The sequence below is a fragment of the Chaetodon trifascialis genome, chromosome 19, assembly GCF_039877785.1.
Source record: "Chaetodon trifascialis isolate fChaTrf1 chromosome 19, fChaTrf1.hap1, whole genome shotgun sequence".
NCBI lineage: Eukaryota > Metazoa > Chordata > Actinopteri > Chaetodontiformes > Chaetodontidae > Chaetodon > Chaetodon trifascialis.
Genome location: NC_092074.1, coordinates 10,202,918 through 10,218,453, shown reverse-complemented (window position 1 = coordinate 10,218,453; position 15,536 = coordinate 10,202,918). Strand labels below are relative to the sequence as shown.

Below are 15,536 nucleotides of genomic sequence, written 5' to 3'. Positions count from 1 at the left end.
TTTATTGTCGACAATAAAGTACTTCTTCTTCTGACTCCTGCAGATCTTTATTGAGCACCTTCAAGAGGATTTTTCCTGAACAATTGGACAGCTGAATTTGAGGTTTTTTTGGCCCTTTGTGGTTCGTAAATTCGGCTTCAACATTCCACAACATATCAGTGGCGAGCCGGCCTCAGGAGAGGACAAGGACAAAGAGGTCTCCAGCACCAGAGGTGGCTACACTCTGCCACCAGACCCTCGGGCCCGCAGCAGAGCCTTTTAATTCTGCAAAACATAAGAGGGTGTCTGAGTGACGAGGGTGGTCCGCCCAGGTGATTGGTATGACTCTCAAATGATCCACCTCTACCAAACCTAACCTATTCTAAATGACCAAATCACTCAATGATCGCAGGAGGCAGCTGAGAGCTTTATCTGTTCTATGTCTGTGTCTGTCGGAGCTTTTGTGTCTGTATACATGTCTGTGTCTGTCTCGGTGTATCAGCAAAGGCCTCAGCGCATTAAGAATGTGTGAGTGGAATGAGTGGGAGAAGATGTGTGTATTTCATGCTGGTTGATAGCGACGATGGTATTTGCTGGAGGACTGATTTGGCTGGTAGTGAACAGGGGCGGCTAGAAAGAACAGAGCAAACGTCCCTGGTGTTAATAAGTATTAAGACTGAAGATTATATTGGAAAGTTTTATTTAATCATCCAATTGTTTCAGCAACTCTCCTTTTGTATCCTTTTTCAGGGATTCCTGAAAACCTGACCATAGCAGGGAGACATAGAGCGGCAGTAGATCCCCATATATATATTGTATAGGCATCAAACAGAAGGTTGGATGTGTTTATCACCTACAGTCACAGGGAGCAGTGGAGAGAGCAAATGCTACGCTGAAAGCAAAGCCTGCAAAAATCATAGTAGACAGCCAATGCAAGCTTAATTGGGCGGATGCATTGTCTCTAGCTTTGATGTCTATGTGCACGCAAGCTAACCGACCAACACATCTAACACCACACGAGACACAAACAGGCAGACCGATGCCGGTTCCCTTCTATAGGGGTCCATATGAGGGACCGCTGCTTGAGCAACGTGAAATTGAACTAACCAGCTATCTGCGACACCTAACGCAAGTACATAAAGATGTGTTCCAACAGATAAAAGCTGTTTCAGAGAGGGGAATGCTGACATCCCAGAGCCACTGAGGAAGATCGAGCCAGGAGGGTCTATGTGAAGGTAAAAGTGGAACGAAGCCAGAGGAGATGGACCCTTTAAGGTTATCCTATCTACCCCAACTACTGAAAGTAAAGGGTAAGAGAGTTTGGTTTTATCTAAATCACTGCTGCAGAGCCAGAGATCCAAGCCGAGCAGAAAGGGACGGCGACGCCTCCCATCTGGACGATAGACAGTCTCCTGAAGACTGTATAGGAGGAGATGATGAAAGCATCCTTAGATCTACACTCAGTGCAGGAGAAGGAATATCAGCGCAAGCACTCGACATGGCTGTACTCGACTTACTTAAAATATAATTCTGATTTAGTAACTCCTGGAACTCCTGACCGACTGCCGCTTAGCAGTAAAAACACACTACATGAAGTTGCACTGTATTATAGGTAACTTATGCTATTTAGCACACATATGTTCCTGCAAAAGTATGGGAGGGAAAGAGTGGAAGAGACATCAAAAGGCTACAGCCGGAAGTACATGTGTGCAGAAGATGAAAGCTTTACGAAAGGTCAGCGTACATATGTGTGTCCTGACACAAGCATGTTTCTAGTAGGGAAGCGGCTGTACTTCGTAACGCGAAGTAAAAAATACATGGGCCTTTTATCATAAGGTAGGGCTTGTGTGTCCACTAATCTCTCCATATCACTCTGTGACAGACAGACATGTCTGACCGTCCAAAGGTTGACTGGCAGTATGACCTGCAGATGCCAAGTGGTTCCATACGCACTCCTCCACCTTATCCATCGCACTGGCAAATGCAGGAAAAAACTGAAGTTCCACTTTGGGGCTCCGAGGGAAGTGGATGAGCCATCCGAGGTATCCTCAACCCCCATCGAGACCAATGGACGGCCCGATGCCAGCCACCACCCAGAAGACCGGAGGAAGGAGACCAGACGACGCCTTCACTGATAACATTGCTGTGCACTCCTATGCTAGTACATCAACCATGCCTCAAACCCAGTCACCAAGGTTGATGTCATTGCTATCACAGCCACAAGAGTAGTAACACCATCACTGATGAAGGAGAGGCTGTGACCAGTTAAGCTGGAGCCCTCAAGCATGACACCCCTGTCCCAGATTCTTTGCTCTCCCTACCTTTGGCTCAGTTCAGGCTCCACCTGTTGAACAGGCTGCTTTCCTTACTGTCCAATGTTGAAAATACTTCTCACGTGAGGGGGCAAGAGGAGTACGCCTTCGAGCCCAACAACATGCTGTGGAGAAACTTCAGTGGATGGAGAAGAAAACGCCTCTTCCTTGAGGAGAAAGATACCATTCTGCGATGAAAAGATGAACTCAAAGTCACCTTCAAGCGACAAGTGGCAGCGATCATCCACAAGGAGGATGAACTATTAAAATAAAGGGGGTGTCATTAAGATGCTGGATGTGTAGCGGTCCAAATCACCACCCTTCACCAGACCTCCTTGCATTTTCTCCATCTATCCCTCCTCCACCTAGACTAGACTGGGTTCGTTTCATATGTATCAGCATCAACATATGTATTACCTTAAGTCATATATGTATCACTATTACCTACACTGAATACATGTCTGAAGCACTGAATAATTACAGAAGAGGAGTAAGAAGAATGATGTGAGTCACTGCTACTATGTATACTCATCTCGTAACCATTTCATGTATTGAAGTATGACCTTGAGTGATAACTGGAGACCTAACAACAAGTGTTTTCACCTCACTGTCTTTGGGAGGAGGTTTGCTGCATTCCTCTTCTTAGAAAATGCTTACATTTTTTAGCTGTTCAGGACCCCTGTGAATAATAGTGCGGTAGAATTGTCAACGATGTGACTTTACAGTCACAAAGGGGGGAATGTTTCAACATTTGACAACATGTGCTGCAAATGGTAGCCAGTGTGAAGAACAAGTTGTGGAATGTTGAAATTGAATTTACAAACCACAAAGGGCCAAAAAACTCAAATTCAGCTGTCCAATTGTTCAGGAAAAATCCTCTTGAAGGTGCTCAATAAAGATCTGCAGGAGTCAGAAGACCAAGAAGCAAAGTACTTTATTGTCGACAATAAAGGGGAGTATGTTCAGAAATGCACAGCATGCAAGCCTGAAGGATTCCAACCTGCAGTGGTCTGTGTTCGGTCTTATATACTGTCCACCACACAAAGAAGAAGCAGCTGCCCAGACACCTGCAAAGTCATGGGAAAGTCCCAGAAAGCCCTGATAAGGATGCTCTACGACTCATGATCTCTCCACCTCTGCTACAGCGTCATGCTCAGCGCATCAGCTACGATATCACTCTCAGCAGGTCAGCTGCTATCACAAGATCACATCCCAGCAAATATCACACTCAACAAATCAACTACTTTCAGCTACCATTGGTTATAATATTTTCTCCAGTTATCACATATCATCACATATCTGTCGGAAAAAAATTATATATCTGTTTCTCAAGTCATCTCATGTCTGCGTAGGAGAAATTACACTGCAAGATGAGCACCAAGTCCAGAGAGAGACAGTGTCAGTAACCTGGAAAACAGCACCATCGAGTGGCCTCTCTGTGTTACTTTAATTCAGAAGCCATTGACTATTGATTATTTGCTGTGTTTTACCATTGAGACGTTCACAACACTCAACATTCTCTGTTGCGTTGATATTCTGCTTTGTTCAATAACTTTGTCAGCTTCAATTCAGCACAGGCCGACAACATTTAACTCTGTAAAGACACAACAGGCTGTGGAAAGTTTATTCCACCAGGTCTAAACGAGAACCAGTCATCTCATATTTGAACAGGGATTAATAAAATACCTGAAGGATGAGCTGGAGAATAATCATGAAACCTGTCAGGCCTGCATGTATGAAACATTTCTAACTCATTTCTCGCTAGAACAATTTAGACGGACCATCTCACCAGTCTCTAACAAGCACCTTAAGATTTGCACAGACCACTGCTCACATTAGTTTTTAATAGCATTAAATCAGTGCTGCAAATTTAAGTCCAATTTTAGTCTATTTTCCCACTGAGAAAACTAAAGCTGGGGTTGTATGAAATCAGATTGTGGCTGAGTAGCTGCAGAAAAAAAATACTGCAATTCTGTAAAGTACTGTTTATAATGAGCAGTGCTGAAATAATCAAAGCAAGCTGTCAGTAATGAGAGCATCCAGCACAAAGCATTTTACCCTCAATAACTCACAAACAGAGGTTTTCAAATGCGGGACTACACATTAAATACAACCTCGTATTTGATAGAAAACGAGAATTTTCTCGTCTAGTGTGGGTGTTATGACTTCAGCTGACCAGGGGGTGGCAGCATATCACACTTTCTGCAGATGTGTTATGTAATCAAAATGTTTCCAGTTGACGGTAGACACCACTGGAAGCTGACTGTCCATGTAATTATAACTATAATGGAGAACTAATGTTTATGTTTTGCATACAACTAGGTCTTAATGTTGCCCTTTAACTGTATCTACGTTGGTAGTATCAAATATTATAACAGACATTCTCTATTTTGTGTCATAAAATAAGTTGCAGCTGTTTTTAGAGAGAAACTGCAATAAAGAGGTGATTTTTTTTCTGTCAGATGTATTCATTGTATAATAATAGTCTGTTAAGAGCGGGTTATCGTGTCTGAAGCTGGTTTCTGCCGTCACACGCTGTTTATTTTTCTAGTTTTGACTCACATGACTTTATACGCATGGCTGCAGGACTTCAACGGCCCGACGCATGCGCTGTTGGTAACATCCGGGGTTCGGACAAGGATGAACGCCAATTTCCAAGATGGCGGCGGAGGGAGGAGGGAAGGAGATGAACGAAATTAAAACTCAATTCACCACACGAGAAGGCGTCTACAAACTCCTCACTCACTCCGAATACAGCCGCCCCAACAGGGTGCCTTTCAACTCGCAGGGCTCCAATCCCGTCAAGGTCTCCTTCGTCAATGTAAACGACCAGTCCGGCAACGGCGACAGGATCTGTTTCAATGTGGGCCGGGAACTCTACTTTTATATCTACAAAGGCGTGAGAAAGGTAAACAATATTGACTGCAGCGACGAAGCCCGCGCTGTCCAGGAGCAGCCCATTGATTTGGCATCTCCAGATGTGTTGCAGCCCGGCTGTCAACTCTCCCGGCTTCTGTCATTGAAGTGCGCAGATTGTCAAGACAAGGCCATGTAGCAGACCTAGCTGAGTTAGGAGCTAATTAGCATTCTTAGCTAACATCGCCACAGTAGTTGTTTTAGCTTCGGTGAGACTTGTGTGCACCTCAGAGTCCGTCAGTTGTTTGAATTCTTAGTCAGTGACAAGCTATGACACGAGGTTTTCCAGCCAGCTGGGTACCGTGAGAAATGGCTTGTCATGTCATGTCTCTTGATGTGTTTGTTTACCCTCGTACATGGCAAAGCTTCATATGGGTGACAAGTTGTCAGCAGTGCTCATCAGCAGGGAGCACTAAAGTATTTCTCTCACAGAACTTAATGTTGACATTGTAAGCTTTGGGGGTGGTGCTGAGGAGAGTTTGTTATTCGTGATGTGATGATGTGTGCACGCTACTGTCAGGGTTTGGATTTGATGCAATGTGATCCACTGTTTGGTTGCACACAGTGATGATGTCATTGCAGCAAGCCACGTTTGTTCTTGTGTGGCAGAGATGGTGACTGACAGGAGCGACCATGCTGATGATGTGGTTGTCCCTGAAGTAGCTGAGCCTCTCAGTGAGAACTCTGCTGTTTCTCCAATTCAGGTGGTCTCCGTGGTCTCACACAGCCTCACAGCGTTGGAGAATGTAGCATGTATTTTATATTTCTGTGGAATAAACCCAGTGAAAGATAGCATAAACAGAGGATTTGATTTTGGAATATAGAAAAATGTGCATCAGTATTAGCTTATTTCATTATCTTTTCAATTATGGAGCATCAACGGTGTATTATTTAAAATTGTTTGCATGTGGTCCGTATGCCAGTCTTCATTCAGTGAACAAAATTTCCAGTTTTCTCAACTGTGATTAGAAAACACTGTCCTGATGCATCTTATTAAGACGTGCCGCCTCAAGAGTTCGCCTCGGAGATGGGCTCTAATGGCTGCATTCCAGCACACACTTGTACAACAATTGCTCTTCAGACGTTGCATCTGTTGATTAGATTATCTTTAAATGGGAGCAACGCGCGAGCCTGTTGTTTCAAATGGTACTTTCCACTGTGTTCTGACTGCAAACAAACCACTCTGCATGTGTCCCCGCATCAGAGTACGATGTCTGTGTTTACTCACAGTATGCACAAATGAACAAAACCTGTGGACGAAATGCTCCAAATGAGCTTTTCGAAATGAGCTAGATGTGAATATAATCTGCATTCTGATAATACGTTTTGGTAGCAGCCAGTAGATGTGGTAAAATATGGGATCATCTTCTTGTAAAAAGTTTTGAATTTAAAGCAAATTAGTTAACTTGGTATTTGCTACAGCCAACCCACATTCCTGACAGTGATGGTTGGACTGAAGGCTGAGATGATCAGTCAAAGCGGTGTTTCACAGATGGTCTTTTCGTAAGACTTGGCTGTCTATGGAGGAGATGGATGCAGATTTTTTTTTAATTGCTACTGCATGACCATAGAAAGCAGATACGAAGGGTTGAGTTACTTGCTTTGACTCTAAAGGTAGAAAACCTACAACAACCAGAATGCACTGCGCCACAGCAGACCACAGTACTCCCATTGGTGGGTGACGTACTGCGACCTGGATGGTGCTTGGTTTTAATGGAGTTTTGCTGGGAAATGAGCAGGGTGCTGTGGGTGCAGGCAGCGTGGACGGAGGTTTAACTTTGTTCATGTGCGTATACAACCACATTGTCATTGGCCCTTTAATTGACTAATTGGGAGGGGGAAAGTGTGATGTATTTGCTTTGGGGGCAAAACACTCCTGCTGTACTATTCACAACCCCAATTACATTCTTGGAATGCAGACATTGCGCAGTTGTTTCCACAGAACAAAAAGGTGTTGTTTACCTGACTCGGGCAGTTCCCCCGGCATTGCAATGGGCCCCTCTTCCCTGCAGCTGTTGATTCAACTCACTCACTATAATTTCATCCTCTTCATCCTCCTGTGCAAAATTTCTACATCCCCAAGACGTTGAAGCTCTGACAGCACAGCAAATGAGAGCGGGTGAGACAACAGGGAGACTGTTAGATGACAGTCATAGAAGGACTAAGTCATGCTGCCTGTTTGTTGACGGACAAGTTGTTGACATCAGCATGTGGCCCACCAACTTATCTCAGTGGGTGGGGAATCACTGCACATCTATCCATTCAGCATGTCTGGTGTTATATTTTAATGGTGTCTTGCCTCTGATTTGGATGCTAGACAGAAACTTCCCCCACTGAGTTGACCTACAAAATTTAGCAGCCGTCCACACGGCCAGTAGTCTAGACCCAGCTTGCATTTCATTTAATTACTGTTGTGTGGATTTTCATTGAGCAGCTGAGCTTGGCAGGCACTATGCCAACCATTTAACCAGCAGACAGACTGAGAAAAGCGAGATGTTGACCAGTCAAGTCTTGGGTTGCTTATACACTTCACTATTAAATTAGCCCTTGAGCTGTGTCTCACTTTGTGTTTAGGACGCTGTCATGGAACGTTTTTTCCCCTCAGCCTCAAGATTGCGTAAAATATTTTTGTAGCCAACAGAGCAAGTTTAGCGTCATTGTAGTGCTTGAAGCTTCAAAGTCTTCCATAGATACGTCTTTTATTTAGAGCTGCCTCACTCTGACAACACTGACAGCTTTATATTTACATCCCCTAAGCTCTCTGTCTGCTTCTTTTAATGCATGAAAATAGACCACAAGAGAGTTTCAGCAATAAAGCACAAAGCTGACACCAGATACCTTCCTGTCAGGGTAGCAGCTCTGTCCATCAGGTCGATATTGTCATTTTCCTTTCAGACCTGCAACAGGTTTAGCTGATTGTCTTGTCAACTTGCACAACAAGTAATGATTGATGGTAATGGACATGGTCATTCTATATAAGCTCACAGGATTCAACCTTGTGTCACACGGTATAGAAGAATAGATGATCTTTGGGAAAATAGACTGGAGGCACCGCATTTTAATTCCATCAAAACATCACTGTGTCATGTTTGGTTTAATCTGAGTTGTGTTGTCAACCACCTGTTGGAAGGCAAACTAAACAGTTAACCAATCTGGTCTTGCTTGGCTGGTCTTCCTCTCTGTTTTTGGATAATGACTTTCTATGTGTCACAATTCATTATGTCATGCTCTGGAAACATTGGGCTGGCGCTTTGTAGACCCCAGCAACGAGTAAATAGCAGACAGCAATGCTCTTGAGATTTTTTTATTCAGTTTTGAGGGAGTAAAAATGTGGTATTTTCTGTAGACTAAAAGTGAAATTGACCCCAATTCTGGTGTTCTGATCTGGGATAAGCTGTCCCCTGGTGGTGTTTGAGAGAATCAAATGGAATTTAGAGGCCTGTTGTTCTTTACTGAGACTGAAGTATAAATGGATTATGTGTCAGTCTTGCTATACAAGGAATCCTTGGAGAAAAGCTGGGAGAAAAACAGAAGTGCTGAGATGTGGAGTTAAGTATCAGAGTCACCTTGGAGGAGAGGCAATGTCTGAAACATAGTTTAGATGCAGTTAGGTTTTATTTTGAACAACAGTATCCAAGCAAGTGTCCATCACAATCACAGCTTTTTTGCTTTTTTTTAATCTAATTTGTGTGTGTGTCATTGTTCTAGGCTGCCGATCTTAGTAAGCCCATAGACAAGAGGATATACAAAGGAACGCAGCCCACATGTCACGACTTCAACCCTCTCACAGCTACAGCAGAGAGCGTCTCCCTGCTGGTGGGCTTCTCAGCGGGCCAGGTGCAGCTCATAGACCCAATTAAGAAGGAGACGAGCAAACTCTTCAATGAAGAGGTGGGTTCCAGTCAGTGCTGATGTTCTGTTGCTTAGGCCAGCTAAAACAAACTGAAGACAGTGTTACTCATGCTAACATTTAGCTTAATTTGTCCTCTATTAATAAAATGTTGCAATAGTTAGCTGACCAGTCTCTTTGTTTTTCTCTCTTTATGTCTTTGTCCCAACCCTTCCACCAGAGACTTATAGACAAGTCACGAGTCACGTGTGTGCGATGGGTTCCTGGTTCAGAGAGCCTGTTTTTGGTGGCTCACTCCAGTGGCAGCATGTATTTGTACAACGTGGAAAACACCTGTGGCACCACGGCGCCTCACTACCAGCTCCTCAAGCAGGGTGAAAGCTATGCTGTGCATACCTGCAAGAGCAAGTCCGCTCGCAACCCGTTACTGCGCTGGACAGTGGGTGAAGGGGCGCTCAATGAGTTCGCCTTCTCCCCGGATGGCAAGTTTCTGGCTTGTGCGAGCCAGGATGGCTTCCTGCGGGTATTTGGCTTTGATGCTGCGGAGCTCCATGGAACAATGAAGAGCTACTTCGGTGGCTTACTGTGCGTGTGCTGGAGCCCGGACGGACGCTATATTGTGGCAGGAGGGGAGGATGACCTGGTGACGGTGTGGTCATTTTCAGACTGCAGAGTGATCGCACGGGGGCATGGTCACAAGTCGTGGGTGAGTGTGGTGGCATTCGACCACTGTACCACGAGTGTGGAGGACGGTGACCCCCCCGCTGAGTTCAGTGGTAGTGACGAGGACTTCCATGAGCAGATTCACTTCGGTGCGGGCAGAGACCGAGCTAACAGCGCTCATTCTCGCCTCTCTAAGAGGAACTCTACAGACAGTAGACCTGTTAGTGTGACCTACAGATTTGGCTCAGTGGGCCAGGACACCCAGCTCTGTCTGTGGGACCTAACGGAAGACATTCTCTTCCCTCACCTTCCTTTATCCCGCACTAGAACTCACACTAATGTTATGAGTGCCACAAGCCCTCCAGCCACTGGACAAACTACTACTTCTACGACTACTACTACTGTATCCACCACTAATCCCAGTGGCACCAATGGTAAAGACAATGTGAGCAATAGTAGCACCAGTGGCAACCCAGCGAACTCCCTCCCCAGCACCCTGCCTCGGTCCAACAGCTTGCCACACTCCTCCGCCCCAGCAGGTGGCAGCACCCCCAACAGTCACACGGGCAGCAGCAGCAACAGCAGCAGCACCAAGGGCAACAGCATCATCGACAGCGCTTTCATCGCCACTGGCGTCAGCAAGTTCGCAACTCTGTCGCTACATGACTCACGCAAGGAGCGCCACGAGAAGGACCACAAGCGAAACCACAGCATGGGTCACATCAGCAGCAAGAGCAGCGACAAGCTCAACCAGCTTAGCTCATCGCGGACGGCAAAAGCAGAAGTGGCTAAGACTCTGGGCACCACGCTGTGCCCGCGCATGGAGGACGTGCCGCTGCTCGAGCCGCTGGTGTGCAAGAAGATCGCTCACGAGAGACTCACTGTGTTAATCTTCCTTGAGGACTGTCTGGTAACAGCCTGTCAGGAGGGTTTCGTTTGCACATGGGCTAGGCCTGGGAAAGTGGTGAGTGACAGGCCTCTCGAGGATGCTGTCATGTGACACCTCTTCACTTGCATTGTGTTGAGTACAGGCATTTTTCACGCTGCATTCAGAAGCTGTTAACGCCACCGTGCGCAGCCAGAGGTTTTGGTTATTTCATGCTCGATTCATACTAAACCCTCAGAATTTTGATGGTTAATAGCACATCTTCGACAGTAAACCTCATGACCTCACTATTCTGCCTCTATTAATACATTCAAGTAACACTGTTGTTTGTTATCAATGTGTGTTATCTGTCTCTCCGCAGGGATTGCTCTCATCTCAAAACAACCCAGCCAACTCCCCCAGTGGAACAGTAGTATAGCCCCAGTGCTGGTGCTGCTAATGACAGCTCCATGCAACAGAGACGAGGATGACCAAGGCCAAGGCCCTGCAGCGCTTCTTCACACACTGTCACACACTGTCACATACCACACGACCTCCAGTGTCACCTTCATTCTCATCACTACAGCCACCCAGCTCTCTTTGTGTTACCGCTCATGTTTAGATAACCGATGTTGGCCGAGCCAGGGTTCGAAAGCTGACCCCCTTTTCTGTCCGGGGGTTAATAAGGGTGCTAATGGAAGTAAGAGTGCAAGCTTTAAATCGCCCAGGAGCATTATGGGAGGGGTTGACTGGCTAATTGTTCCATCTATGGTCATATCAAGTCGCGTCTAGTCTGAAAATAACAGTACCCAATCCTTTGTGCCTGTAGATGTTCACAGACGAGACACGCTGTAAGCATTGTGGTGATGCCTCGACCTAACCGTTTTGTATGGGCTTAATTCAGACCCCCCCCATGTTTTCTTTCTTCAGAAGCATTCACAGATAAAGGGAATAAGATGAGGGATTGATTCAGAGCAGCAGCATGTCCCCGATGCCAAGTCTCTTTCATTTGTCACTTCCTGGGCAGCCCCAGTCCTCTCTGGACACCCGCTCAAGAGCGACTGAAGCTTTTTACTTCCTTTCCCAGCGTTTTAATCAGAGGTATCACACTTTGTAGTGAATTTGCACAGATTTTCTTTTATTCTTGTTTTGTTTTTCCCATTTTTGGATTCATGATGGAGGAACACAAGCGAAAGACAGTTGTGGGGGGGGGGTGGCTTGTTATTTCCCTCTGTCTCAACGCTGGATGCTGCAATCATAGTTTTTTATATGGAAAAAAATTGTTTGCACTTAATAGTTTGTTAGAGGAGAATGGCTTTACATTTTTGGAGTGTGTAAGGACTCCTTGACAAGGTTGACATATAAATAGAATTAAAAAAAACCTTTGTATCTATTGAACATTTATTTTAATATTGTTTCAGATTAAATGGGCTCTGTATTATATGTAAATATTGTACTTCAATGATTTATGGGTGAAATGATCATTACTACATTAGTTCAAAGATCCTCATTTCAGAAAATAGTGATATTTCTAATACAGAAAATCTATACATAATATTAAAATGAATCTTGAATATGCAGGTGAAAATGTTTCTTTTCTGTTGTACATAAAGAGAATTCAGGTGTATTTTTATTAATGAAACGTTTGGTATAGGAGATGTCTATGAAATCCTCTTATCTAACAGGTAGTGCTGAATGCTAGCTAGCCTGTCGCTGCAGATTCCTTTTACAACGTAGGCAGATAGGTGCAGACGCAGCGGTCTAATTCAGCCATCACTCCGAGCTCAGGTAAACCACAGGACGACTAACGCCGGCATAGTTCCCTCACTAGTCTCATCCATCAGCAAGTGTGTGATTTCACTACCTAACAAATAAGATGGACGGTCGTGCTCCGCAGACGGGGCCGACCTCCGAGTCTTGTCATTGTGAATAATGAATGCTAAACTGATGCCGAACTTGTGAACAAACATTTGACACTGTGTTGATCACCAACTAACTCATGTCAGCACTTGATGATGGAACAAATGCTTGAGGTGAGCGTGTATTTCAAGCACCCACGTAGGAAGACTGAGGATTTTAACAGTGGGAGCCTTTTCCTCCATGTGTCGCCTAATTAAAACAGCTTTGACAGATCACATGTTCTATTTGTGTTGCTTTGTTGACTGTGTTGACCTCGCCACGCGTCCGTATCTTCACAGAGCCTGTTGTGAGTGTCAGCTGGGAATATATGTCGTGACCACATGAAGCCAGAGGTCAGTCAACGCTGACTCGTATCACTCCCCTGATGTTAATTCATAAAATAGCTCTCAGCCAATGAACATTTTATCTGCAATTCAATTACAATTTTGCCAGACTTCAAAGAAAAGCACGCCTGATATGCTGATGTTTCTTTCTGATAATACTCACAATTGAGTCAGATCTTGCAGGTAATGTTCTGGCATGATCACTATCACCATTATGAATAAAGGGAAGGGGAACAAAAAGCTCTCTGCTGATCCAGTCGAGAGCAAAGGAGCTCGTGAAGCTGATTTGAATATCATGAGGGTTTGTCCTGTGTCAGGTCTTTCATTTGGTTCAGTGTGAGCTCAGGTAAATGCAATGAGCCCCCTTCACATGCAATTCATTTTTCTTTGTCAACAGGAGGAAGCAGAGTTATTAAAGGCCTCAGCACACAGGTGTTATCAGCTCGTTAGACCTCCGCTCTGGGGCCATGCTGGAAATTACTGCAGGTATTAAACCAAAGTCCAAGTATTAAAAACCCTGCACGCCCACGCAGGTGCTTCCACTTCATCTGGTTGAGTAGACCTCTGAGTTGGATCTATGATGGGAATTAAACAAGGTCACAAAAGTCTGTACACAAATGATGCAGGAAGAGGAAAAGCATGCACAGTGCAAGTCCACACAGGCCTGAGGAGAGGTCTGATCAGGCATCAGGAGTGAAAACACCTGAGGACGTGTGAGGCCTTTAGAAAATGATCCAAGTGTAGAAGGGCTGTTACTTATATACAGCCAACAGGAGAGATATTTGACACAGCACAGGTGTGAAAAATAAAAGGAATGATGGCACATTTAGCTCAATGTTATGTTCATCATCTAAGATCCTGTTGAATGGCAAGCCTAGCATTTTACTAACATGCCACTCAACTGACCAGGAACTGCCATTTAGCCTGGATGTAGTAATGTAGTACTAAGTACTGGACTGTATCAAGTACAATTTTTCTTATGAACTGATTAAGTGTTCCTTTATGGGTTGACAATTAACCTGCTTCTCAGGTTAGATATACTATTGAAAACCTCTTGGACCCGCTGGAAAATAGATTGTCACAAAGCTGAAAACATGCCGTTTTTCTGAGCTCATGAGAGATGCATTGTTCTAACGCAGTGTTTCTCAACTCCGGTCCTCGGGCCCCCCTGCCCTGCATGTTTTAGATGTTTCGTGCTCCAACACACCTGATTCAAATGAGCGGCTCGTTATCAGGCCACTGCAGAGCTTGATGACGAGCTGATCATTTGAATCAGGTGTGCTGGAGGAGGGAAACATCTAAAGCATGCAGGGCAGGGGGGCCAGAGGACCAGAGGAGGAATTGAGAAACACTGTTCTAATGGGACAGCAAGACTACAAACATATGATCCAATTGGTAATGATGCATTGCTGTAGGTTAAACTAGTTAACAGTATACAAAGTAGATAAAATGAGCTCAACTCAAACATCTACAGCAATAAAATGTAACAAACACATGAATACAGCAGTAATCCAAAAACATCTGACAGCACAATGAGTACATTTTACTTTAATACCTACTTTTACTTAAGTAAAGTTTAAATGCAGGACTTTTACTTCTAGTGGAGTAATTTCACAGTGTGGTTTCGGTACTTTTATTTAATTAAAGGATGTGAAGACTTCTCCCGCCGCACCTGAAGCCTAATTACCGCTTTGTGGCATGTTGGGCTTATAATTGGCCAGCAGGTGGCAGTATTGTTTAGACAAATGAGAGCTTAGGAATTCCTCATAACCATACAGTGAACTTGCATTTGCAACCATCACTTGATCAAGGTAGGAAAACATTGTCTACATATGTATGTCCTGTTTTCTCTCTCTCTCTCTCTCTCTTTACAGATGCACCCCTAGTACTTCATCCTACTACTTCATATATATTTTATATTCCTTGTGGAGAATAAAACTGCCCCTCCATAATTTATGAGTCACTTTTAGAAGAAATACGAGCACTCACAGCCATTAAACCAGTAGCCTGTGGCATCACAGTGAGGGAAGGGGTGAGGACTGTGATCAGCAGGCTGGAGAGGCCCGATCATCCTGTCAGGGTGTCACTCAGCACATGATGAGCTCTGACTGGCGGTCTGATCTCCCCTCTGAGCTGCACACGTCAGTGCTGAGCAGGTATCAATCAGGATCGCTGCTTCGTAAGCTGTTTTACATAACATCACTCTGACTGTAATACATGCGCCCTCATTTTGTTGTCTCCCTGCACTATCCTGTCAACCACATGTATTCATTATATGCAAACTCAACCACCTTTAAATCCAACTGGCCATTTGAGGAGCAATCAAAACATTGTAGCATACAGTCAGAGCTTGGAAAACAGCCACATTTATCTTGCATCCTCAGGGAAATAGGTCCCACTTGATGGGAACTCAATAGATTGAGAGAGAATCCCATTGCTACTGCGAGGCCTTGCTTTAATCATCTTTTCTGTGATGCAACTCCCTCCTCCTATGCATGCCTCTATATATTGACCCAGAGTTTTGTTTACCTAGCAATGTGTGCAACGGCTATGAATGATTAATACGGTCTCTCAGAGCTACAGGCCAAAAGAATGAACAGCGTTCGATGTGTTGCAAAAACCAAACAGTTTGAGATAATGACCTCAGAAAATGAGAGCGAACAATTAAGTTTGCAGAATGACTTTGTGGTTACGTCAGTGATGGATTT

General features: G+C 44.6%; 1 protein-coding gene across 1 annotated transcript; it reads left to right on the top strand.

Annotated features, from left to right (window-relative positions):
- The first annotated feature begins 4,923 nt into the window (after positions 1-4,923).
- wdr20b (WD repeat domain 20b) lies at positions 4,924-12,721 on the top strand. Its single transcript, XM_070987505.1, has 4 exons — positions 4,924-5,199; positions 8,916-9,098; positions 9,278-10,684; positions 10,968-12,721. The coding sequence occupies exons 1-4, from the start codon at positions 4,951-4,953 to the stop codon at positions 11,022-11,024; spliced, it is 1,896 nt and encodes a 631-aa protein (XP_070843606.1). The 5' UTR covers positions 4,924-4,950; the 3' UTR covers positions 11,025-12,721.
- Positions 12,722-15,536: the final 2,815 nt, after the last annotated feature.